The following is a 27,218-nucleotide window of genomic DNA, read 5'->3' on the forward strand; positions in this document are numbered from 1 at the left end:
CCCATCATCCCTTGCAGTGAGTTGGCTGTGCTGAGGCTGATGGGAGTTAAGCAACATATGGAAGGCTGCAGGTTCCCTAGGCATGCGCTAGAGCGCTCCAGCTCTGGTGGCTAAGCAGCTGTAGCTGTTCCTCACTTGCGCCAACTGAATGAGCGGCTGCTTAGGCGTTTCAGAAGCAGCCGCTCTGGGTCGGACTGATGACCCAAAGAGTCCAACTTCCTTTCCCCCCACCCCCAGCATCGCCTGCTGGCCAGATTCCTCCGGGACGCAAGCGCAGGAGCAGGGGCACCAAGGCAAGAGCTTCTGAACTGCAGGATGTTGAAAGGAGTGCTTCCAGGTCAAGGGGTCAGAGCGAGGCTGAGCCCTGAACCTGTTTCCAGGCAGGGAGTGGAATGGTCCACCCTCTGCCGTCACTTCCTCGAACATTCCCAGTGTTTGCTGAGTGGCTGAACGTAGGGAGAGTCCCAGTCCCGGATAAACACTTTCTCCAGCTGCTGGCGCAGGGTTTGTCCAGGGGTTCCTGCAGAGGCCTCGCTCTGGTTGACAACCAGACCCACGCCTGCAGTGCGGGTGAAGTAATCTTCAGACCAGTTGGAGGTACCTGGCAAAGAGGGAAACACACACACAAATGCACAGCAAATCAGGGACTTCCTGGGTGCTTAGGTGGCTGAAAAATCCAAAGGGGAGGAAGTAGGCTAGGAGGTGGCTTTGGGGACATTCATGGGCTGGGTCAAGTTGTTCTTTTAAAATGTATTAGGGGGGTGGGATTATTGGGTTGTTTGTGTTTTTGTTTTTATTATGTATTTTGTGATTTTATATTGCGATTTTATGTTGTAACCACCCTGAGACCTGCGGGTATAGGGTGGCATACAAATTTAATAAACAACAATAATAGTAATGATTGGAGACCCTTGGGAAGAAGAAACTGATAAATCTAATTCAGTATAACAGTGGACATTGGGGTCCACAAGTCTGAGCTTCCAGAGCCTTGAGGTACAGCAACAGTTTGCCACCATGGGCATCTTTAAACTCTCTGACAAGGAAGGGCTCCTTCTAAAACTGCCCCTTTGACTTCCTCCTACTCAGGGAAGCAGAGAAGGGCAAAAGACAGGCAAGGATGCAGGTCCAGAGAGGCAGAACAGCAGAGCAAGTTGAGCAACCCGGTCTATGCCACAGAAGGAGGATCAAACTTCACATTGTGCCAAATGCATCTTTGCATTTCATGGCACTAAGGTGAGATTCTCCAGCCCCTCCCTGCCCTGCCCCCAAAGCAAAATAGATACAGTGGCACCTCGGTTTTCGAACGTAATCCGTTCTGGAAGACCGTTCGAGTTCCAAAACGTTTGAAAACCGAGGTGCAAAGGGTGGCCTGCAAATTTCATTGAGAAAATTGAGAAACACACAGCGGAAGCCATTCAACTTCCGAGGCATGTTCAAAAATGGAAGCATTCATTTCCGGGTTTTCGCTGTTCGATTTATGAAACATTTGTCAACTGAGACGTTTGAAAACCGAGGGACCACTGTACTAGCTTAGAATCATCACAGTTGGAAGGGACTTCAAAGGACATCTAAGCGGAAGCCCTGGCCGCCCCATCGCGAAACTGTTAGGGACAGAGCCATAAAACACAGACAAGGTCTACATACCAATGTAGGCGATTCTGTCGGTCACCATGTACTTGTTGTGATTGACGTGCGCATAAGGGATCGGTGGCTGCTCTCCCTCCGAGGGAACGACAAAGAGTTTCTGAAAGGAGAAAAAAGTTGCCTACTGCTATACCACTAATGGGAGATGCCTCCTCTGGTTCTGCACCCCACCCGGAGCCAGAGGTAAGGCCTGTTCGCTTCTTTGCAAACTGGCCTAATTGGGTAGGTACTGTTTGATGCAGGGAAGCAGGGAGCCTTCTGAGCCTCTGGATGCTGCTAAACTACAACACCCATCAGTTCCAGCAAACAAGGCCAATTTGCCAGGAATGATGGGAGTTGTAGTTCAGCAGCATCTGGAGGGCCAAAGGTTCCTCACATCCAGTGTAGAGATTAGAGCGTTAGGCTATGCCCAAGAGCATGGGTAGGCAGACTAAGGCCTGGGGGCCAGATCCGGCCAATCGCCTTCTAAATCCGGCCCACGGACGGTCCGGGAATCAGCGTGTTTTTACATGAGTAGAATGTGTGCTTTTATTTAAAATGTATCTCTGGGTTATTTGAGGGGCATAGGAATTCATTCATTTCCCCCGCCCCCAAAAATATAGTCCGGCCCCTGACAAGGTCTGAGGGACAGTGGACCGGCCCCCTGCTGAAAAAGTTTGCTGACCCCTGCCCAAGAGGCTTGAGTTCAAACCTTCACTTCCCAAGTTCTACGTTCCTATAATTCTGGCACTCCAGATTCGGAATTGGATTCCTGCAGCTTTCTGAACCTGACTAACACCATTAACAGAGTGGAGCCCATTGCGGTGTAGTGGTTAGAACAGAATTTCCACAAACTTGGGGCTCCAGCTGTTGCTGGACTACAACTCCCATCATCTCTAGCTAGCAGGACTAGTGGTCAGGGATGATGGGAACTGTAGTCCAAAAAGAGCTGGAAACCCAGCTGTGGCAAGCTCTGGGTTAGAGCTTCGGACTAGGACCTTCCCCAGGGCTCCTCCAGGCAACCTTTTTATTCTGACAGCGGCCAACCAGATGCCTGCAGGAAGCCCACAAGCAAGATCTGAGCCCAACAGAAACTCTCCCCTCCTGCAGTTCCCAGTCACTGTCATTTGCAAGCTTGCCGGCTCTGACAGTGGAGGAAGCACCTAGGGGCGCCAAACATCTTGCATCCAAGCAGGCCTGTCTGCTTGTTCTCTCTGGTTCTGAGACTCACCACTTCAATGGGGCAATGCAGAGGTTCGTAGCTGAGGACTCTGAGCGAATCCAGGAAGACGAACATGGCAGGATGCGAGTGTTTCCAGCAGCTGATCAGGAGACGCACCTTCACCCGCCTTTCGCAGGCCGCAGTGCGCAGAGCGTCATCAATGACCGGCCAGAACCTGGGAGTGCCAAGCCAAGCACAACAGAATTATTATACAGTGGTACCTCGGGTTACAGACGCTTCAGGTTACAGACTCTGCTAACCCAGAAATAGTACCTCAGGTTAGGAACTTTGCTTCAGGATGAGAACAGAAATCGTGCAGTGGCAGCAGGAGGCCCCATTAGCTAAAGTGGTGCTTCAGGTTGAGAACAGTTTCAGGTTAAGTACGGACCTCCAGAACGAATTAAGTACTTAACCCAAGGTACCACTGTATAGGGAACGGGGAGTCCTTTAGTCCCTGGAAACCCAAAGCTGGTGGTGCCCCTACAAAGCGGCTAAACTGCGTACGCACCATACATTGAAAGCCCATGATCCCCACCCCACAAGAATACCTTGCAAACTGTAGTTTACCCCACAAAGAGCTACAATTCCCAGCACCCTTAACAATCTACAGTTCCCAGGATTCTTGGGGGGACAGAGAATGGGCTTTAGATGTATGATGTGTGAACACAGTCCTAACGGGCCATTTTCCATTGACATCTGAATTCCAGAGCAGATATATGCCACTCTAAAGCTTAAATAATAATAATAATAATAATAATAATAATAATAATAATAATAATAATAATAATAATTATTATTATTATTATTATTATTATTATTATTATTATTTATACCCTGCCCATCTGGCTGGGCTTCCCCAGCCACTCTGGGCGGCTTCCAACAAAACACTAAAATACAATAAGCTTGTGTCCAGGGCAAGTTCCACTCAGGGTAGACCCATTGAAGGGAATAGGCATGGCCAACTTTAGCTTTAGGAAAACAGGAAGATGCCTTATAAGGGTTCAGACCAAACTGGTCCATCTAGCTCAGTACTCTCTACACTGACTGGTAGCAGCTTTGCAGGTTTTCAGCCTGCCTGGAGATATTATCAACTGGATAGCTCATTTCATTACAGAATGGCGCTGATAATGCCAATGATGCAGGTTCAATCCCCATATAGGGCAGCTGCATATTCCTGCATTGCAGGGGGTTGGACTAGATGATCCTCAGGGCCCCTTCCAACGTGACCATTCTGTGAATCTGTGGCATTCTGCATTAAAAAGCAGATGCTCCACCGCTGGCCTATGGCCCCTACCCCTTATGCCTTTATCACTTATTAGGTTCAGATTTTTATGTGCCTTTTCGGTCCCTTTTCGTCCTACCTCTTTGGTTTGCAGAATGTGCACTGGGGCTCATAGTCCATCACAGCAATGTAGACAAAGTCTTCAGCATCCTCGATGGTGCTCAAAATGGCGGTGAGATCAGAGGTTCTGCCTGAGGAGCAGAGGGCTGGTGGAGAGCTCTGGAACCACAAAATCAGAGAGCTTCGAAGGGGGCAGAAGAGGAGGAGGGGACAAATCAAGGGGGCTGAGCAACATACAGCATTTGAGGCTGTTTAGTTTCGGAAAAATCAAGTAAGGGACAGCAGAACCTGGTGTTAAAATGATACGTGGTGTGAAGAAAATGGATAGGGAGTTGTTCTCGTAATACTCTCACCTGGTGGCGTGGTGTAATGGTTAGAGTTGTCCGACTAGGACCCGGGAGACTTGGGTTCTTACCCTCAGCCATGAAGCTCACTGGATTAACTTGGGTCAGCCAGGGCCTCTTGGCCTAACTTTACCTCACAGGGAAATTATGAGGATAAAACCATGCAGGCCGCCTCGGGCTCCTTGGTGGAGTATAAATGCAATAATATAAGTAATTCTAACTTCTGACTGACTTTTAACTGTAAAAAGAGGCAGTTGGAGAAGGGAGGTATGGAAGTAATTGGCCGGTGTGGAGGACCAGGAAATTTTGCTTAAGGGAAAAAGCCGTCTGGAGGTTTGTGTTAGTCGCAGAGGCTCTCAAGTCTACAGAAACTGCCAACCGCCACCTCTGAGTGCCCTGTATGTGGGTCAGTTTTCTCACTGAATAAACCCAGTTCAAGTTCATCCTGTCTCTGATGGCTCCAAGGCTAACATTACAGTGGTGCCCCGCAAGACAAATGCCTCGCAAGACGAAAAACCCGCTAGACGAAAGGGTTTTCCGTTTTTCGAGGCGCTTCGCAAGACGAATTTCCCTATGGGCTTGCTTCGCAAGACGAAAACGTCTTGCGAGTCTTGCGAGTTTTTTTCCCCTTCCCCCCCCCTTTTTCTAAGCCGCTAAGCCGCTAAGAGCCTCTTAGCCACTAAGCCGCTAAGCCGCTAATAGTGCTAATCCGCTAAGCCGCTAATAGGGGTGCTTCGCAAGACGAAGAAACCGCAAGACGAAGAGACTCGCGGAACGAATTATTTTCGTCTTGCGAGGCACCACTGTACTAGGAAGTTTCAAAGAATTTGGGGATAACTGGTGGCAGAAAAAGAAGAAAGAAATAGAGACACAGCTACTTTGTGGGTGTAGGCCAGTGAGGCTGAGGGTCCTGGGATCCCTGATAGGCCGGAATGTCGCCTACTGTGCAAAGGGAAGAGTCACATCTGTCATTCACCCAGTGTGGAAATCCAGCCCGTGGGCCGAAAAATATTCTCCACCCCGCCCCAACTTACAGACAGATACAGCTGACCGCCGGTGCCATTCAGCTGCAGCTTCAGGGGATGAGTCAGGCCAGACTTGGCAGCCAGGTCCGCCGGCCACTTGGGCGGGATGGAGGCCCCTTCTTTCCCCAGGAAGCGATATATGGCAAAGATTCGGTGTAGATCCCTAGCTAGGCAGCTGCAGTTGTACAGCACAGCGCCCAGCTCTTTAACCTGTAAGACAGAAGGAACAAGGTGAGCAGGACCTTAGGAGATTTGTCTGTCTGTCTAGGCTAACCCCAAGGTATGGGGAGACTTGGGCTTAAGGACAAAACACAGCCCCTCTGCCTGGCCCTCAGGGTACACCCCTCACCGGCCCACCCCACATTGCACCTTGAACATTTTTTATTTTCTCAAGTTGTATCAACCTGCACCTGTTTGACAAAAATGCTCTATGAACTGTAGAGCCAGCATCAGCACTAGAAATCAGGTGGGGCTCTTTGCAGACACCTGCCCTGGGCCGCCTCTTTAAGTTGCCTCCCCCATGGACCGATGCTCTGAGAAGTACCAAGCAGCTGAATCCAGCAGCCATTTTAATTACCCACTATGCCCCTGGTGCAGTATTGCTCTGGGGCATTGTAGCAATTTAAAATGTTAATCATCATTGTTATATTTCAGTTATTTATGTGCTATATGGCACCACAGTCCCTCACATTAACAAACAATACAACAAAGAACCTGTTAAACTTAACCATAAAGCAGGCACCTTCACTGTGCCCTTTTTGGCACTTGCTAAAATATATTTTCATTTAGGCAGGCCTATCCAGACAGTTAGAATGTTAATTTTCATTTTCTAACTGTTTCTAATTGTTATTATTAGCTGTTTTGCACGGAGTTTTATTCTTTTCTTATTTTTCTTAACAGCTTTGAGGTTTTATTATAATCGAGTGGTACAGTATATAAATTTGTGAAATCGATAAAAAATAATAAAATAAAATAAATAGAATAAAAAATAAAATCAGAATACGTATTTCTAATGCCTGCGGAGAGGGTATTTTTTTTAAAAAGTCTTCTGACCAAGCGCCTGAAGTTCAACAGGGAGAAAGGACCTGCCTGGTCTCAGCCAGGAGAGAGTTGCACAGAACTGGGTCCATAGCTCCCGGGGGGTCTTGAAGCACCCCTAGCGTTGCTCAGGAACTGTTGATGGCTTCTGCCACTGCTAGCAAGAAAGCCCGCCCGCCCCCCCCCCAAGTCCGATGGGCAAAAGTATAGGCCCAGCAGAGTGCCTGACCCTGACAATTGTTCTGTGGGTTGTGAGAGTCTCCACTCCGTTGACAATCCCCAGAGCACACCCTCAGATGCTTCTAATGCGCAGCCATCCCCTGCCCATGCTCTTGAACCTGTTCCACCCACGGCGCCCAGAGGTACCTGAGTGAGGGAGCGCCAGTCCATGTTGGCGCTGCCCACAAAGATGTGCTTCCGATCCACCACCCATAGCTTGGTGTGCAAGATGCCGCCCGTCAGGTTCTTCATGTCCACGTACCGCACATCTGCACCTGCGGGAGGAAGGGGCAAGAATTTAAGGCCTTCCATTTCCCCATTGGAATAATCCTAGTGATGTTAAGAGGCCTTTGGGTCGCCATCGCTTATATGGTGCGTCACGCGCATTCAGCTTTTTATAATCCTTACGACAGCCCTGCAACGTTGCATTATTGAAGCACAGGAATGGCGCATTACACCATATCATGACACTGGTCCACCTAACTCAGCAGTGTGTACACCAGGGGTCGGCAAGGTTTACTGGCCATGGGCCGGTTCACTCCCACGGAGATTGTCCATGGGCCAGACTGGCGCAGTGCAACGCCGGAAATCGCTTCTGCGCATGTCCAGACTCTGAAAATCGCACCTGCGCAGACGCGATTTCTGGCACCGCTTGGCAGGTGTTGTAAACAAAAATTGCCCTTTTCCCTTATGGGGTATCCAAGAGCCCGGATAGAGTCCTTACATAGGTTCCCTATTGGTAGGAGAGAATAACAGAGGCCAACCAGAGAATATTGAGAAGCAAAGCAGCTAGTAAGCCTGATCTTTATTGATGTGTTGCAGCAGGGTGCTCCCCTCACTCGCAGGAAAGGAGGAGGAACCCAGAAAAATGGCGCGCAAGGCCTTATAAAGACTTTTGAAATTGCCACCCTGTAGATCGAGACCACCCCCAGAAACATCATACATACATCACAGAAAAGGCGGTCTAAACAGAAATTTGAATGTTGTTTTTCTCCTGTCCTTGTTTATCTCCTGTCTGGCAGGTTACTTGATTGGATTGCCTGGGGAGCCTGGCCAGTCTTTTGTAATAATAAATACTTAGTTCCTGGGCCAGGTGTTGCAGGAAAAATCCGAGGGCTCCCTTGGACAAAACAAAGACACCAACCAGGATAACTTGGAGCAAAACAGCAGCCTGTAGGCTTGGCCTTTATTGAACTGTTGCAACAGGGTATTCCCCTCACGTGCAGGAGAGAGGAAAGACCCAGAAGAATAGTGTGCAAGGTCTTATAAAAACTTTTGAAATTCCCCTCCTCTAGGTCTAGCCCACCCCCAGAAACATCATGCATACATTACAGAAAGGAGGGGTTGAGGGAGGCATACATTACAGAAAGGAGGGGCTGAGGGAGGAGTTGTGGTGGTAACATGAGTGTCTTGTCACCTGGCTGGTTCCTCCTTTCCCCCTCCCCATGAGTGCTTTCCAGAGGACAAAGGGCAGTTTGCAGTTTCCTGCCCCCTGAGGGAAGATCTGATCAGTGTCCTTTGTTTGAATCCACTCCCATATGCAGGTTCTCTGTGATCTTGATTGTCTTCTGTCTGGGATCATCAGGGTTGGTATGGGCAGGGCTCCTGTGTATGTGCTGAGACCAAGACTAAGCCACCCCCCTTTGTTAGTTCTTGTCATATGGAGTAAAATAAGAATGGAACAGTGCAAATCCAATGTATGGTTGATTTTCTATGAATTTATAACAGAAATGTGGCGTTGTAACAGAAATGTGGCGTATGTAGTGTGTGTGTGTGAAGTTTATACAAACAGAATGATTGGGGTGGGGGGGTTCCTGCTACACAGGTCACAGGCTCACACCCTATTCAAACACAGACATACCCTTAAGACAAGATTTGTGAAGGAAAAGACAATGGGGAGGCTTTTCCATTTTCCTTTGACCTTGCAGAGAAAACATTTGTTCAGTTTGAGACAGTTTTTAAATCAAAATGGTTCCTGGTCGGTCTTCCTGTGATGATCTATGTATGTGCTTGGTTGGTACAGTTATGAACATTTAACATATATCTAAGACCTCAAAATTCCTATCACAGCAGGTCCCTGCACCCTGCTGCACCGGTTTAGCGCAGCGCGTGGGGGACTTGCCGAGCGGGCAGCTTGGTTCAGGGGCGGCTCGTGGGCCAGTAAAACGGTCTTCACGGGCCGCTTCTGGCCCATGGGCCGCACGTTGGCGACCCCTGGTGTACACTGACCAGCTTACTGGGATTTCAGGCAGGGAGACTCTCCCAGTCACCTCCATACCTGGGGATGCTGAGGATTGAACCTAGGACCTTCTGCATGCAAAGCAGATGCTCTACCACTGAGCCTTTGGAATTATCTCCCCCTGGATTTGCCTCTGCCCCCTTCATTGCAACCCCAGTATTACTCCTGTACTGGAAAGACAAGGCTGAAGATGAGGGAGAATGGCTCATTTAAGTCTATGTAGCCTCACTATGAAGTGAGATTCGAACGAAGCACTATTTGTAGCTCAGTCCCTGTGCTACTCCAGTTACCAAAAGCAAACCCACTGAGCCGATGCCATTACAGACCACACACATCCAAAGTCTATGTATATTCTGCCACCAAAGGCAGAACTGAGTGTTCAGAATTCAGTAAGCTTCTAGCCTTCACGCTTGGGAATACAGATTCTCTCCCTTTCAGATTTAGCAAAGTGTTAAAATACAGACCCCACCAGCTTCCTGTGTTCAGGAAATCACCTGGGAGATCAGCCATTAACCAAAGACAAAGGGAAGTCAGTGCTTTTTTCTGGGGGTACTCAAGGATATGAAATACCAGCACCTCACCCCCCCCCAAAGAAAAGCCCTGGGGAAGATAATGGGCTATCAGGAAGGCCAGAGAGATAGGGGACTCTGCCAGATGGCTCTCCGGAGGGACCCTTCTTACAGCTCTGAATATATACACTATATGCACACGTACACACCTAACTCCAACATAAAACATATTCAAAGTACAGTAAGCCCACAATTTACATGGGGGTTCTGGGGTTTGCACCAAAAGCCAAAATTGCATATACAGTGGTACCTTGGGTTAAGTACTTAATTCATTCCAGAGTTCTGTTCTTAACCTGAAACTGTTCTTAACCTGAAGCACCACTTTAGCTAATGGGGCCTCCCGCTGCTGCCGCGCCGCCAGAGCAATATTTCTGTTCTCATCCTGAAATAAAGTTCTTAACCTGAGGTACTATTTCTGGGTTAGCAGATTCTGTAACCTGAAGCGTATGTAACCCGAGGTACCACTGTAGTAAAAACACACTTGTTCAATGGTGGGTGGGATTGCCAAAATCTTTTCTCCTGGATGCCTGTCTGCCTTATTTATTTTTTTTAATTATTATTATTATTATTATTATTATTATTATTATTATTATTATTATCATCATTATCATTATTATCATTATTATTATTATTATTATTTTGGTCAAGAGCATAAAGCTGAATGTGCACAAGTTCAATGAGCAGAAGTTGCGGGCTTACTGAACATTCTCACCCTCAAAGAATTCTGGGCACTCTACTTTACTCCTCACAGGAGTTACAACCCCCACTGACCCTTAACAACTTGCCCAGAATTCTTTGAGGGAATGAGTGTGCTTTAATGGTATAATAATGCATACAACAGCCTTAGCTGGCTAACAGTTGAATGTTGAAGGGTTTCCAGGTAGTACAAAAAACTCTGCTCTACGTGACACCTTACCGTGGCGGGCCAATTCATCTGTGTCGTACTGGGAAAACTGGGGGCTGTTCACAGCGATGCTGAGCTTCACCCCACGAGAAGGCAAGGCCCGCAGAGACTCAAACACCGCCTTGCCCTGCAAGAACGACAAGCACAACGCTTACTACAGTATTGCTATGCATGGAACCTAGAGATGCTCACATCTCCACCTCAAATAGATTTGCGGGTTCGTTTCTATGTGCGTGAAGCAAAGGGAGTTAATTTGGGGGGCAGAGATACCTGCAATTTATTTAATTAAGGAAAGTCAGTAAAAGGATGGTATTAAACACTCGTGACCAAGTTGTACGTGCATTTCATGCTCAAATCAAAGCTAAAAGGGCAGAAGGAAGTAAATCTTCAGGTAAACATAAAGGTTGTGGCTCTTCTAGGAAATAGCTTCAAAGGGTCTGCAGAACCAGAAAGATTTTCTGCAGTCATTACACATCAAGAATTCCTTTTACAGCGTTTCAATGTTTTAAGGGGGAAATTTATTCTGCAGCACTGCTTTGCTCGGCTTGCACAGCTGTTTTTGCAGGATGCTCAGCATCCTGCAGAATGAACAGCAAGCTATCAAAGGGAAACCTTTGCGACCTCTGCTGGTGTGCAGCAAGTTTGCAGTTAGGCAGCACCTAACAGGTAAGTGGGCGGGTTTATGCAGATTGCACACCAATGCCCATCAAGCAAGAAATTGACAAGGTCGACAGAATCCACTATTTTTGAGATTAAACTGTCCATCAAGAGGCTGTTTAGCTGGACAACGGAAGCAGAAACATTATCAGAGTATATTTTGTGGAATTGGAAACGGTGCTGATTCCAAGGGGGCGGTGAGAGCTTTGCAGCACCCAGGTTCCCACCAACAGCTCAAAAGGCATCGGGAAAGGAGTCCTGCTTAATTTTTGTTTCCTTGGGTATCGCTTCTCGGCCTTTTGGCTAAGATCAAGTGTAGTATCTGTTCTTATCAGTTTAATATCTGATATGTCCTCTATTTGAGGACTATATATTAAATGGATTTTTGGAGCTGGGAGATGGAATAGGGGCTTGCTCCATCCTCTCCATGCATCGACCTGGTATTGCAGTACCTCCAGGAACGGTGCACCTCCCTCTGGGGGGAACATTGCTGGTGCAAAAAATAGATACAAATTTTCACTTCCCTACAATGTTAGTCTTGAAACAATGGGATTGTATACTCCCACCACAGACCCTCCCTACATGATGGCCAGGGTTGTGTATGTCTCTGCCTCCCAAAAGTTTGCACAGCTGCCTATTGCAGCAGTCCTGGCTATAAGCTCTGCAGGTGAATGGTGAGGGGAAGCTCAGAGACTAGGGGCTGCTGCCCAGAGGACTCCCAAGGAGAGGGAAGAGGAGAGGAGGCTGAAGGAACTGTTCACAGGGGTGTTCAAAAAAAAAAGGATGAGAGGCTCAGCAGGCAAGGGGTGACATAACTGGGCTCCTGAGACCCACAGGGGTGTGAAGAAATAATGTAGTTGGTCAAGGGAACTGTGGACTCAAAAGAAAAAGGTTGAAAACCTCTGCCCTACCTAATTTAGTAAAGATGCATAATTTTCTCTGTAAAGATTGTATGCATCCTTGCATTGTTCTGCCTCTCAAGCACTAGCTGCCAAGGACTAACACATGAGGGATAAATTGGATTCACCTTGCTTTTAAAGGCATATCCAGCTAATTCACACAAACGACACAAACCGCATTACACAAACACACAGTTCTCCAAATTTTGCCATGCAGTTTTCCTATCAAGTAATACATGCAAGAAATAATATTCTGGGGGTAAAGAGTGCATAACAATGCACCTATAAGAGAAAACAACATACAAAATGCATTCTATTGGGAGAAACTGATTTGCAAAAATGTGTGCGTTAGGCAAAATTGCATACAGTAAAATGCTGGTTAATTTTCACGTGGCTTTTTTTTAAAAAATGCAAACAGATGTGGAAACGTACAGGACTGAAGCTTGGAAAAAGGAGAAACAGAAAAACTGGAACCGAGATTGTCCCATCCTAGCGACTGACCTGCTTCGAAGAGGGATCCTCCACGTGAACATCGGAGTCCCGTAGGGTGAAGTAGAAAGCTGCTATCTCCACACTGCTGTTGGCCCCATCCAGGAGGTTCATCCAAGCCTGGTAGATGGTTGGATGGTGAGGAGTCAGCGTTTCGTAATCCAAAGTGGACGGGATGCTCTCCACCAACACAAGGCTAAAGCCAGGAAGAAGAGAGGGGAGCAGGTGAAGGCTAAAGAAATGAAGTGGTGCTGTTTTCTATGTTGGACAGGTTGGCAAACCCCATGGATTTTGGGTTTCTTTTCAGAATCTCTTCCATCCCACATGCCGTGCTATGGTGAGAGGGGTGCGGCCTGAGAAAAGTGCCAAGGGCCAGACCAAGAGGCTTGGAGGGCGAGGCTCTGCCCTGGTTCCCCCCAACCCTGGACTACAACACCCCCAACTGAAAGCCCGTTTTTCCTTTTTTCAGTGTTTCCTTTTTAAATATAGTTTTATTGATTTCTAATACATAACAATTAAGGGATGCGGGTGGCGCTGTGGGTTAAACCACAGAGCCTAGGACTTGCCGATCAGAAGGTCGGTGGTTCGAATCCCCGCGACAGGGTGAGCTCCCGTTGCTCGGTCCCTGCTCCTGCCAACCTAGCAGTTCGAAAGCACACCAGTGCAAGTAGATAAATAGGTACCACTCTGGCGGGAAGGTAAATGGCGTTTCCATGCGCTGCTCTGGTTTGCCAGAAGCGGCTTAGTCATGCTGGCCACATGACCCAGAAGCTGTATGTCAGCTCCCTCGGCCAGGAAAGCAAGATGAGCGCCACAACCCCAGAGTTGTCTGCGACTGGACCTAATGGTCAGGGGTCCCTTTACCTTTAATACATAACAATTACAAAAGAGAGAAAGAGAAGGATACAAAAACAACCTGCCCCGCTCCTCCCTCCAGGACAGATCAATCTAGTGAAGTTTGCCAAAGTCCAGCCTCTGATTTCGGTAGTTGCTGTTCTTCAGGATTATCAGTAAAGTGTTTTATAAAAGCCTGTCATATTTCAACAAAATTGTCTACAACATTTGTGTTATGCAGTGCGTTGAGTCTCTTTGTTAATTGTTCTGCAGTGTTTTTTTAATGCTGTACACCGCACCCTGGGATCTTCTGATAAAAGGCGGTACCTAAATTGAATTAACAATAAAAAATAATAGCTAGTAGCCCTTGCATGCGCATGCCCCTTACTTGCCTGCACTGACTACTGCACTCCTCCACCCCATTCCACAGTTTCGGGAAGTTGCTCCATCTCCATGCTTCGTATCCCGCCAGCCCCAGGAAGGAGCCAGGGTTTCCGTGTTTCCATGTGAACCAGCAAACAAAGCCCAGGATAAGAAAGAAAAGAAGGAAACAGAGAACAGACCGATATGGGAGACGCTAAGAAGACAAAAGGGATTGAGAGGAAGAAGGACATTATTTAGTGCCATCTCCAAGCTAAGCCCAATGTACATTTTGCTCTAGGAGGCTTAGTTTGGTCAGCATCGAGTATACACTTTTGGAGTTAACGCTAAATAAATTACTTTTGGTAAATGAGCCGCCATAGCTGCTGGAGGGCCACGAAAATTTGTGTCCTGAGCTTTTTCGATCTGTCTACCTATGCACTATCTGAAAACAAAGGGTGCATGGGTTGCCAGATGTGAAATAAATATATTGGCATTTTTTCCAGCTCTCCTACCCCACTATCAGCGTTTCAGACAGGGAATGTCTTCCTGCCCATCTGCCTGGGTTTCAATGCCCATCTGGCGGGGTTTCCCCAGCCACTCTGGGTGGCTCCCAACAGAATATTAAAAACACAATAAAACATCAAATATTAAAAGCTTCCCTAAATAGGGCTGCCTTTAGATGTCTTCTAAAAGTCTGGTAGTTGTTTATCTCCTTGACATCTGGTGGGAGGGCGTTCCACAGGGAGGGTGCCACTACTGAGAAGGCCCTCTGCCTGGTTCCCTGTAGCTTCACTTCTTGCAGTTAGGGAACCGCCAGAAGGCCCTCAGAGCTAGACTTCAGTGTCCGGGCTGAACAAAGGGGGTGGAGGCGCTCCTTCAGATATACTGGGCTGAGGCTCTACCACTGAGTCATTTATGTGCCTTCATTGAATGAGCATTCATTCTGATTTGTTTGCGGAGAGGTTTGAAAGCGTGTCAAAGCAAATGTAATCCCACACATTTCCTACTGCATTTTCACTATTGCTTTCCTTGTCGCCAAAAGTCAGATCTTTTGTGGAAGTGGGTTTGTTGCACAAGCGCTCCAAAACAACTAGAATTGCACAGCCAGAATTTGCCAATAGGTGACTGAATTTCACTCAAAAATAGCGAGTCTGGGGGTGCCCTCTTGTAACCCCACTGAGAAAGCAAGTATCTCATACATTTCAAACTCTGTGTGTTTTTGCCTCCATGTTGATTTTTTTATTTAACCGGATTTATATACCGCTTACTCAGCAAGAAACCCTAATCAGTTGCCATAAAGCAATATGAAATATTCAGAAGAAAATATCAACACAATCACTTAAAATTTACCAAAATATAGATAAAACCCATAAGTTTCAAAACAAATGTGTGCAACAGTTTCTGGCAACCTTGAAATTATCAGCTGTGGGAGCCTGCGACTGTTCTGTACATTTTTAGATTTTGCTAAAGACTGAGATGTTTCTAAATCTGTTTCAGTTTTATTTTTAATTGCATTGCCTCACCATTGTGGCAGTTCTTGCCCTGCCTTTGTGTGGAACCGCGGACTTGTTTTTTTGTGCGGAATGTTTAGACGTGCCCAAACAACAATACAAAGTTTTAAGCAAGCACCAAAAACAATACGACGAAGGTGCTTGCTGACTATCAATCAGCAGGGAGTTCTAGAGAGTAAGTGCTTCCACACTAAAATAATAATAATAATAATAATAATAATAATAATAATAATAATAATAACAATAATAACAATAATAATTTATTTATACCCCGCCCATCTGGCTGGGCCTCCCCAGCCACTCTGGGCGGCTTCCATAGAAACCAAAAATACAGTAAAATATCACACGTTAAAAACTTCCCTGAACAGGGCTGCCTTAAGATGTCTTCTGAATGTCAGGTAGTTGTTTATCGCTTTGACATCTGGTGGAAGGGCATTCCACAGGGCAGGCGCCACTACCGAGAAGGCCCTCTGCCTGGTTCCCTGTAACTTGGCCTCTCGCAGTGAGGGAACCGCCAGAAGGCCCTCAGAGCTGGACCTCAGTGTCTGGGCAGAACAATGGGGGTAGAGATGCTCCTTCAGGTATACTGGACCAAGGCCGTTTAGGGCTTTAAAGGTGAGCACCAACACTTTGAATTGTGCTCGGAAAAGCACTGAGTGCCAATGTAGGTCTTTCAAGACCAGTGTTATATGGTATCAGCGTTATATGGTCTTGGCGTTATATGGTCTCGGTGTTATATGGTCAAAGGATTGTTTCCTTGCCAGGGTAGAATAAACATTACATGGCACTTGTGAAAGTACCTGTTCCGCAGATTAAAGCAGTTTAGTGAGAATATATGGGGTATGTTGGAGCATGCTTTGGGATTTTCTAATATACCTTGGCCCACTTTTGGGGGGCTCCTGCCTGTGACTTAGAGGAGTCGGCCTTCTTCATGGTTGGCGCCTTGGACCTGGCGGCGCTTCCTGCCCTGCTCTGCTGCCCAAGGGCAAACGTCTCGTTTTCCACCCTGCCTTGTGAGCTGGCGGTTGTCCTCCTCTCCATCTGGGGCCTGGCCTTGGTGCTGCGCGGCTGAGAGGTCTCCAGAACCTGTAGCCGGGCCCTCTTGTCTTTCACCACTTCCCACTCAATGTTTGGTTGAGGCAGCTGGCAAGAGAAGAAAAAGCTCATGTTGTGAAAATCGTATCTTGGCTTCACATGCCGAGATCCGAAGGAGTCTTTTGATCACACACACGCTATCCCTCTGAGCAAGCGAGCTACCAAACAAGGAAGTCTTCCATTTTTCAGACCAAGGGCCGATTTCATTTCTAAGTAACTTTCCGGAGGCCACAATCCAGTGGTAGGTGGGGCCAGAAGAAGTGGGTGGGGCTACAAATGTAATTATTAACTCCATGGCATGGAGAGAGGGTGTGTGTGTGGCTGGGAGAGTTCCAAGGGCCTGACAGAGGGGCCTGGAGGGCCGCATCCAGTCCCAAGGTTCTCCACTCAACCTGTAGTTTCACATTTCATCCAAATGGGAAAACAAGAAGTAACAGGCAGGAAACAAGCCAGGATATTAGGCCATGGTTGTAAGCTGGTTTAACATTCTTTCCTCCCCCGGTTCGGACAAAATTGAAAACACAGTTAAATGGAAGAGTTTCTGGTTTGCTTGCTTCTGCGGTACAAGATGCTGACAGTCCCATGTCCAGTCCTCCAGGTCTGGCTGGGAGACATTCCCTGCCTGAAATCCTGGAGAGCTGCTGCCGGTCAGTGCAGACGATACTGAGCTAAGTGGATCAGTGGTCTCAGTATAAGGCAGCTTCTGGGGTATGGAGGAAGATGGCAGCCATTTCCTCAGATGGCTCTGCTTAAAAAAAGACCCCTGTTCTTGTTACGCATCCCTTGTTACCTCCTTTGCCCCGTTTCGGGGTGGGGAAGGCTCCTCTTCCTGTGGCACATCCAGTCTCCTCAGCCTGACAAAGGGGGACTGAAAAGGAAAATGGAGGGATGTCTTTTTATGTTCAGTGAGCCCAGCTCTGGCAGACATCTTGGTTGTCGTCGTCCTCTTACTATTACAGTGGTACCTCAGGTTAAGTACTTAATTCGCTCCAGAGGTCCGTTCTTAACCTGAAACTGTTCTTAACCTGAAGCACTTTAGCTAATGGGGCCTCTTGCTGCTGCCGCGCCACCAGAGCCCAATTTCTATTTTCATCCTGAAGCAAAATTCTTAACCTGAAGTACTATTTCTGGGTTAGCAGAGTCTGTAACCTGAAGCGTATGTAACCTGAAGCGTATGTAACCCGAGGCACCATTGTAATGGACTCTGCCTGTGAACCAAATCCTGACTGACAGAAACAAGGCAGCTGACCTTCCGAATGGTACTTCCCTGTTTGTTTGTTTGTTTGTTTGAGCAGTGAATGCCCCCACCCCACCCTGGACTCCAGCTCCCATCATCTCTGACTGTTGGCAATGCTGGCTGAGGCTGATGGGAGTTGGAGTCCAACAACAGCTTGAGGGTCTGACAAAGAGTTCCTGTATCCCTGCGCCTATTTTTCTAGCCCTTTCAACACTCCCTGGTTCACATTGTCACCTGACTCAGCAATCTTGCGCTTCCTTACACAGAAGTAAGTCACGCCAGATTCAAGGAAGGCCGCATCCACGCCACACATTTAATTCACATGACTTTCCCCAAAGACTCCTGGGGACTGTTAATCCATCCCTCAAAGAGCTACAATGCCCAATTGCCTTTAACAAACCACAAAACCACATTTGCCATGATTATTTGGGGGAAGCGATGTGCTACAAATAAATGATGCGCCTGTGTGACCTAGGTCAGTTTTGGCGTGTGGCCCTCGGAACGTTGCCTAGAAAGGAAAGCAGCCCTCGGACCAGAAAATTTCCCCTACTCCTGCAATAGATAAGTACCGTATTTTTCGCCCTATAGGATGCACTTTTTCCCCTCCAAAAATGAAGGGGAAATGTGTGTGCGTCCTATGGGGCGAATGCAGGCTTTCGCTGAAGCCTGGAGAGCGAGAGGCGTCGGTGCGCACCGACACCTCTCGCTCTCCAGGCTCCAGGAAGCTATCCGCAAGCCTTGCATGCCCGGGGGAACTCCCCCCCCCGGCGCGCAGGGCTTGCGGGCGGCAGCCGGCAGCGCGGAGCACGGAGCGCCCCGCGCGCTGGACAGACATCCGCAGAGTGGGGAGCCCTGCAGGAGTTCCCCGCAGGGCTCCCCACGCTGCGGATAGCAGCCTGCCGCCCAGCGGGTGGAGCACCCTGAAGCAGAGTGCCCCGCGCGCCGGACAGACATCGGCCAGCCCCACAAGCTCGGGGGACAGCAGGGAGGCGCAGCGCCGCCATCCCACTGTTCCCCAACCTGGTTTGGGGGGGGGAAATAAAGGGGAAAAAATTCCTTTATTCCCCCCCCCAAAAAAGTAGGTGCGTCCTATGGGACGGAGCGTCCTATGGGACGAAAAATACGGTAAGTATATCTCCCTGTGGTACAGTTAGTTTGGTCCTGAATTTGGAGAAGGGTTTGGATTATACACCCCCCAGCCCTGAGAGTGACCCTGTCTGTGTTGCACAGCTATGGCCAAAGTCCACAGCTGTGAACTTACAGATTTGAAAATAAGGGACTAAGAGCCTCGAAGATAAGGGATCAGCAGTCAAAATAAGGGATTTTAGTCAACCAGCAGCCAAATGAAGCCTCAAGCGGTGGTTCCCACAGCGCAGCAACCCAGCAAAGGGGATGCAGCAAGGAAAACCACCGTCACCTCTCTGCTGGGAAGCGCTGAGCAAAGGCAACGCGGCCGATTTGATCGGCACAAAGCATGCAAGCTCCACCCCCCAGTCGTTCTTAGGCTCCTTATTGGGTGAGCAACACAGCCAAGCAACACAGTTGGAGCCTCCCTCCTCCCTGGCCAGCAGGGAGGGAGGGAGAGAAGCTGCTTCCTTTGAAACCCGGGAAATTTAAGGGACATCATCAATAAGGGATAGCAGCGGGACACGGCACTGGGATAAGGGACTTTCCCGCCAAATAAGGGATGGTTGACAGCTATGCCAAAGTCCAGCTGCCTCAACTAGCTGAAATAGACTCACCAAGGGAGTGTCTCTTTCCAACACGGTTTGCCCGCTGTCTTCATGAGCTTCTGCTTCTTCCGACGATTGCGAAGAACCTCTGGGGGGACTGGGCGACGGGTCCTTGGCTGGCTCGGCCTGCTTCCTGTGAGCTCTGATGCTCTCCCTGGGAGAAAGGATGTCAGCGACATGACTTCCTCTGAGGCTTTGCGGTTCCCTTGAACCCTGCGTTTGAGAAACAGTGCAGAGTCGTGTTGATTGGCAGCTGGTGCCTTACAGTATAGTGGGGCACTTCCTCTTAGCAGGGGTTTTTTGTTTTCTTATTGTACAGAAAGAAGGTTGATGAGGACTGTGTATGCACGATACACCTAATGCACTTTTAAAGCACATCCTCTCTGCCCCCCAACAATCCTGGGAATAATCCTGGTGCCTTCCGAAATTAAAAAGATGTTTCAAGGAGCCATCAGAACTGATCACCCTTGATGTTTTAATCAGAGTAAACCATTGTCAACATTTACTAAAGGTTGGAAACCCATTATAGACGTTTTGCATGAAAAAGAAAATGAACACGAAACAGTGTTCAAATGGCTTGGCTCCTGAACAAATTGGCCCCCAAACACCGCAAACCCGGAAGTAAGTGTTCCGGTTTTGTTATGTACTGAGTTGAATAGGATCCAAAATGCAGCAGTCTGATTGGTCCTAGAACAATAGGATCCAAAATGCAGCAGTCTGATGATTGGTCCTAGAACAATAGGATCCAAAATGCAGCAGTCTGATTGGTCCTAGAACAATGCAGCTGTATGATTGGTCCGCAGGAGCCACCTAATCGAGCTCCAGGTGGAAGTTAATCCACAACCTGATTGGCCTACAGGAGAATCCCGGAATTAGCCAATCACGTGCAGCCAATTGTGTAAATAATGTATATAAAGAAGACATTGTGGGGGAACTTCCATTCCTCCTCACCACTATGAGCTGAATAAAGAGCATGAAATCGACTCTCGACTTCGAGTATATTTCAGGTTTGCAAATGTTTTTCAGAAGCCGAACATCCAACACGGCTTCCGCTTGAGTGCAGGAAGCTCCTGCAGCCAATCAGAAGCCGCGCCTTGGCTTTCGAATGGTTTCGGGAGTCAAACGGATTAAGTTCGAGAACCAAGGTATCACTGTATCTGGGTTTGAGGACTGAAGGTAATATTAGTTTATAGAAAGTGGATTTGTTGGGTGTTATCTTGGAGTGGCTGTGTTGAATAATTTTCTACATATAGTTGACAGATGAGGAGTTGGAATTTTTTCTTTCTTAGTTTTTTTTTATCCTTGATGAAAAGCTCTCTGATATTAACCTTTAAATTATTTTTTCAAACGTTAATAAAATGTATTTAAAAAATAAAGGAAGAGAACCAATCACCCTGTCATCATCCAAAAGCGACTTGAGGGAGTATTGGTGCTCTGACGGATTGTGCGAGAGAAAGCACACGTGTGTGCAAAGGATCCGACCAAAGGGTGCCTTCCGCAACCGTTACTTGCAATTAGCACAAGGCAGCTCCCCTGGGAGTTTCCTCTTGCTGCACAGATGTTTTTACAGTCATAAAGAGATAGGAGCTCTCTGCCCGCCTCCTCCGCCCGCCACTCACACAGAAAACTTCCTGCCCTTTGAAAGGAGCCTGTGCTGCAAGAGCTGCCCAAGTCAGGCCTCTGAGTGATCTAACCCCAGCATTGCTGTCAAGGCTGCCATCTGGCTTTCTGGTTTCTCAGCTGGAGAGTCTTTCACAGCTCAGCAGCCTGTGATCTTTTTAAAGAAGAGGTGCCACGAATCGCAACTTTAATCTCCTGCACGCTCTGCCACTGCCTCCCTATTGGACCAGCCGCCGCTGATGGGTAAACCTGCAGCCATGCAAAAGTTACTGGACTCCAGCTCCCACAGCCAGTATGGTCAGTGCCCGTTCCAGTTTGTGGGGGCAGGATGGGCTTTGAGCACGATGCCCTTAGTGTGCCCAACCTCTCTGAGATCTCCCCTTCTCCTCCTCACCCAGACACCAAAGCCCACTTGTCTGCATGGTCGGTGGAGGGTGCTGCTGTAAACTTTCATCTGTGTCACTCCTTGCAAGCTCAGAGGCTTTAGAAGGCATCTGAAGGCAGCCCTGTATAGGGAAGTGTAATGTTTACTGCTTTATTATGTTTTTGTATACAGTGGTGCCTCGCAAGACGAAAAGAATCCGTTCCGCGAGTCTCTTCGTCTAGTGGTTTTTTCGTCTTGCGAAGCAACCCTATTAGCGGCTTGGCGGCTTAGCACTATTAGCGGCTTAGCGGCTATTAGCGGCTTAGAAAAAGGGGGGGAAAGGGAAAAAACTCGCAAGTCGTTTTCGTCTTGCGAAGCAAGCCCATAGGGAAATTCGTCTTGCGAAGCGCCTCGAAAAACGGAAAACCCTTTTGTCTAGCGGGTTTTTCGTCTTGCGAGGCATTCGTCTTGCGGGGCACCACTGTGTGCTGGAAGCTGCCCAGTGTGGCTGGGGCAACACAGTCAGATGGGTAGGGTACAAATAAAATCGTCGTCGTCATCATCATCCAGGAGTTCCCTTTAAACTGGAGGTGCCAAGAGGTGAAGCAGGAACCTTCTACAGAGCAAAGTCTGTGCTCTGCTACTGAACTGTGGCTTCCCTTCCAAAAGTGGTGTTCCAAATCCAGCTATCGATTCAAGATTCACTCCTCCATCAAATATGAAGTTTAAAGGCCAGTTTAGGGAACCTGTGGCCTTCCAGATGTCGCCAGGCTCCGGCTTCCATCATTCCCAGCTAATGGTCATATGCTGGCTGATGGGAGCTGTAGTCCAACAACCGGTGGAGGGCCAGATATTTCCCATTCCTGGTTCAAGCATTTGACACATTAGTGTGGCACAGAGGCAATTTCCTTCAGCACCAGAGGGAGGGAGGCTGACCCCTCAGGAATGTTTCAGGCCCCTTTCCCGAATTATCAGCTTTTTAAGAGGATCTAAGGGGAAATTTTGTTCCTGTCCTGCAAGTATTCTGGCCAAAGAGAGCAAATACTCTGAAACCACTTAGGAACCTGCCTGGTAATTAGATATAGAGATACAGATATGCATATAGATATATTTTTAAAAATTAAGATTTACTTTAATTAAAATGTATGAATTGACTATAAATGCCGTGAAATGAGACATATTAGACATCTTACATTGACACTTTTGCTGTTTCACCTTGGCTTAGAATCATACACAGACATATACTGAAAATATCATTTTAAGTCCATCACCACTAACAGCATTTTTTTGCTGCTGGGGATGGTTGCTCACCTGTTCAATCAATTCACACCACACCAAATGATACATATTTGTACATGATTTCAGCTTTTACTGTGGTGGTTATCTTTTAGTTTTGATTTAATTGTCTTGCAAAGTCACCTTGAGACTTTTGGTATAATGCAACCAAGTAATGCTACTAACAACAGCAATAGGATTCCCTATTGCTGTGGGCTGACAAAACCCATCAGCGTTATTGCCAGTTTGGGGACGGAGTCGGCAGAAACATTGTCAATTGCACCCAGAAATCTGAATTTTGCTTCATTAGCAATCTGAAATACAGTGGTACCTCGGGTTAAGTACTTAATTCGTTCCAGAGGTCTGTTCTTAATCTGAAACTGTTCTTATCCTGAAGCACCACTTTAGCTAATGGGGTTTCCTGCTGCTGCTGCTGCGCCGCCGGAGCACGATTTCTGTTCTCATCCTGAAGCAAAGTTCTTAACCCAAGGTACTATTTCTGGGTTAGTGGAGTCTGTAACTTGAAGCGTATGTAACCCGAGGTACCACTGTAATAATTGCTTTGCTGGTACTGTAACTAGAAATCAGGAGAAGTATTGTTCTAGCCCGGGGATTCCCAAATTGTGTCTGTGAGTCATCTGTGAGCTTCGTTTAGGTGCTTTGTGGTAGGTCTGTGGATTAGTGGTTGAAGATCAGAAACAGCACATGCATCACATTAAGTATTCATATTGATTTTTAATTGTATTGCTTAACGTAAGGACATAAGAAGAACATGCTGGATCAAGGCAATGGCTCATCTGGTCCAGCATCCTGTTCTCACAGCGGCCAGCCCAATCCTTGTTGGAAACCCACAAGCATGGCATGAGTGCAAGTGCAACTCTTCCCCCTTGTGATTCCCAGCAACTGATATTCACAGAGTCATAGAGCTGGAAGGGACCCCAAGGGTCATCTAGTCCAACCCCCTGCAATGCAGGAATCTCAGCTAAAGCATCCATGACAGATGGCCATCAAACCTCTGCATAAAAACCTCCAAGGAAGGAGAGTCCACAATCTCTCATGGAAGTCAGTTCCACGGTCGAACAGCTCGTACGGTCAGAACATTCTTCCTGATGTTTAATTGGAATCTCCTTTCTTATAAGCTGAAGCCATTGGTTCGAGTCCTACCCCCCGAAGCAGGAAAAAACAGGCTTGCTCCATCTTCCATGTGGCAGCCCTTTAGATATTTGAAGAGGGCTATTCAGAGGCATACTACCTCTGAGAAGGGAGGTACAGCGTCTTTCGTTATATTGCGTTTTACTGTGATACAATTTGCATTGTGTGCTGTGAAACGGTAATACATTTGTACCTTGGAAGTCAAACGGAATCCATTTCTGAAGTCAGTTCGACTTCCAAAACGTTCGGAAACCAAAGTGTGGCTTCTGATTGCCTGCAGGAAGCTCCTGCAGCCAATCGGAAGCTGCGGAGACCACGCCGGACATTCAGCTTCCGAAAATCGTTCAAAAACCGGAGCACTCACGTCCGGGTTTTGATCGTTCGGGAGCCAATTTGTTCGGGAGCCAAGGTTTACGAGATCCAAGGTACGACTGTACAATTAAATACAATATGTAAGAAATAAAAGCAGCAACAAGAATACAGTTAGAAATTATGCAGCGTTTAGCACAGGCATAGGCAAACTCGGCCCTCCAGATGTTTTGAGACTACAATTCCCATCAACCCTGACCACTGATCCTGTTAGCTAGGGATGATGGGAGTTGTAGTCCCAAACATCTGGAGGGCTGAGTTTGCCTATGCCTGGTCTAGCACAGCACCGCACAACTGCTACAGCAGGCAGAAAAAAAATAATTCAGTGGTGCGCTGAGACCCTCAGAAATTTTCAAGTGGTGCAAGAAGTGGTGGAAATTAGGGAACCACTATGTTAGATTTCTTCACTGCTGGAAAGGCAGCTTGTTCCCACTGAGGAGCTGTCCATCTGGTACAGGAAGCAGCTTGGCACTCGGACTGATTGGTCCATCTAGCTGCCTAACTCTGGCAGCGCAAGGGTCTTCCCCAGCCCGGGAACCTAACTCCCTTTCAATGGATATGCTGGGATCTGAGCATGCACCCTGCCCTGCGAACTTTACCACGCCTCACCTGCTCTCCAACTCTGTCCGGTTGCAAGCGACTGGACCTTCTCACCGGGGTATCCCTGGACCTGCCCGATGTGGGTTCTTTCCTCCTCATGTCGTGTCAGGTCGGAGAAGGAAGGGATCTTCAGCTGGTAGGAAGGATCGCCCACCACAACCAGCTCCCTCCGAAGATTTCCACCGCCGGGTGCCCTGTTTGAATGCGCAAGCGATCTGTCAGGAAGGCTCTGACTCACAGAGACGTTAACAATTCAAAAAGAAACCCACTGGATGGATTTGAAATGACAGGAGGCAGCAATTGGCTGGCGGGTTGTTTACATATACAGGCTTCGCTTCTGACAGCTGACTCCTAGTGGCCGCTGTGGAAAGGAGAGAAAGAGGAACATCAGCCGGTGCAGCAGCAGGAAGGCAAGCAGCCAAAGACACAAAAACAAAGCAGAAGACCTTGTCGTATCTGTTTTTCCAGCCCAGGCGAAGGATGTTTGATTGGCCTTCTAAGCCTGCTGGTGCCACCAGGTGTAGGGCTTTGGCAAAGATGTTCAGGGCAGAGCTAGCTTATCATGGATTACCATGGTTTGAAGTGAATTAATACACACAGTGAAGGATCATCCATTAGGGAAAATGAGACGCTGCCCCAACAGCCTCTGTCTGCCCTAAGCCAGCACTTACCCATGCCACCCACTCCTCCATCCCTCTAACAGTGGAGGCAGAACATATCCATCTATTTTCACATCTATGAGTCTACCTACACCTGATTTCAGAGGTTTTTGAACACTGTTAATTTTTGGCATTTCCCTTCTTTCATCATTTGTTGCTAGCTATCTACAGTAGCGCTGTTGAATGGTTTAAAGTAGAAAAGCAGGATATAAATATGCCTAATATATAAAAATATATATATATAATTATAAATATGATATATTCTAAATATTTAAAATGCAATTGATCTGTACAGTCATACCTTGGATCCAGAACGCCCTGGAACTCGGATGTTTTGGCTCCCAAATGCCACAAATGCGGAAATGATTGTTTGTGAACATTATTTTGGAACATGAATGTCTGACGTGGCTTCCGCGGCTTCTGAGTGGCTGCAGGAGCTTCAGAAGCCACAATTTGGTTTTCAAACGTTTTGGAAGTCGAACGGACTTCCGGAACAGATTCCATTCAACTTCCAAGGTACGACTGTACTACTGGAAATATCCTTCCCATGAATAAGGAAGTGAACTACATTATACATTCCACCTGGTCAATAATAATTAAAAAGCCATACTCAACTAAATTATACTCATAGACCCGCTGAAATTAAAGGACCTAAGACTTGCCTATTAATTTAAATGGGCCTACTCTGAGCAGGAGTAATGTTGGATAAAGCCCAATACTATAATAATAATTTTGTGGCATCCAAGTAAAACTTTAGTTAGGTAAAAGTGACAAATAAATGTGCAATGTCTTATTGATTATAAGAATGGAAGGTGCCAGGTGAGGTTAGCCAATGGGTTTCAAACTCTTGGTGAGTTAGGGATTTCCCTTGCATGCAAAGACAGGCTCTGGTGGATTGAACAGATGAGACCAATAATGGGTTTAACACTCAAGAAGGCGGTTATTGTAAGTGCTGTAGAGGGAAATGAGGGGCAGATGGGGCTCGTCTACCTGGGAAGGTAGCCCATCCACTATACTCTTTCATGAGAATGTCTTCAGGAGTAAACCCTAAGGCAGGTATGTCCAAAGTCCGTTTGGGGGGCCTAATACGACCCGCCAGTCAGTTTAATCTGGCCCCTGTGGCAGTTTATTTCATGAGGTAAACTCCTAAGAAAAGCTCAACAACTTTGGTCGGCCCTTACGCATGTTCACTTCATCAAATCTGGCCCTCTTTGAAAAAAAATTGAACACCCCTGCTAAGGAAAAATCCATATACTCACTGCCTTGAAGGACATCTTCGGGAGAACAAAAGGCTAAGGAGTAAACCCTAATCCAGAGCAGAGTCCTTAAGGTGGTTGGGTGGTGTCTTGTATGCCTCCTTCCGGCAACTCCTGCAGCCAAGTTGGTGTATTGCTCTGCTTTCCTTTGGACCACAACAGTGAGGCTGAGAGAAGGGTCATGTCTTCCAAGCAGCTCAGGACCTCCATAAACCCTGTCCAGGCTTGTGCCCCAGGGAGGTAACTTCAGTACTCTGCAAACACAGCAAAAACAACATAGGAGGCAGCGCTTACGAGTTACCGGTCTCTGCAGCCATAGCAGGTGCTGCGATTCGCCAGTGGTTTGGCTTCACCCCCAGAGGCACACTCCATTGCCAGACAGACAAATGCCGACAATATACTGTACTTTTCTTTACTGCCGTTTGGGATGGTTCACAATGGACCATTACAACTATAAGCATCCATTTGAAAAACAAAACAAAGAACAAAAAAGGGGGAAAGACAATAAATGGTTTTTAATTTTTTTGCTGCAAAGCATCTGATATATGTAAAAGCACTTTACTCATACTAATCATTAGTA

At 47.4% G+C, this 27,218-nt stretch overlaps 1 protein-coding gene across 1 annotated transcript; it reads right to left on the reverse strand.

Moving 5' to 3' along the window:
• Positions 1 to 297: 297 nt before the first annotated feature.
• Positions 298 to 26,859, reverse strand: LOC309329760 (5'-3' exonuclease PLD3-like). Its single transcript, XM_081840769.1, has 15 exons — positions 26,642 to 26,859; positions 24,733 to 25,084; positions 19,353 to 19,556; positions 17,569 to 17,599; positions 17,164 to 17,327; positions 16,155 to 16,421; positions 13,747 to 13,981; positions 12,583 to 12,821; positions 10,538 to 10,652; positions 6,961 to 7,088; positions 5,566 to 5,766; positions 4,207 to 4,346; positions 2,855 to 3,020; positions 1,645 to 1,744; positions 298 to 601 (listed from the first exon to the last, which is right to left on the reverse strand). Exons 2-15 carry the CDS (start codon positions 24,820 to 24,822, stop codon positions 411 to 413), a joined length of 2,271 nt encoding a protein of 756 aa, XP_081696895.1. The 5' UTR covers positions 24,823 to 25,084; positions 26,642 to 26,859; the 3' UTR covers positions 298 to 410.
• Positions 26,860 to 27,218: the final 359 nt, after the last annotated feature.

This window comes from Podarcis erhardii (assembly GCF_964252035.2).
Source record: "Podarcis erhardii genome assembly, chromosome: 15".
Classification (NCBI taxonomy): domain Eukaryota; kingdom Metazoa; phylum Chordata; class Lepidosauria; order Squamata; family Lacertidae; genus Podarcis; species Podarcis erhardii.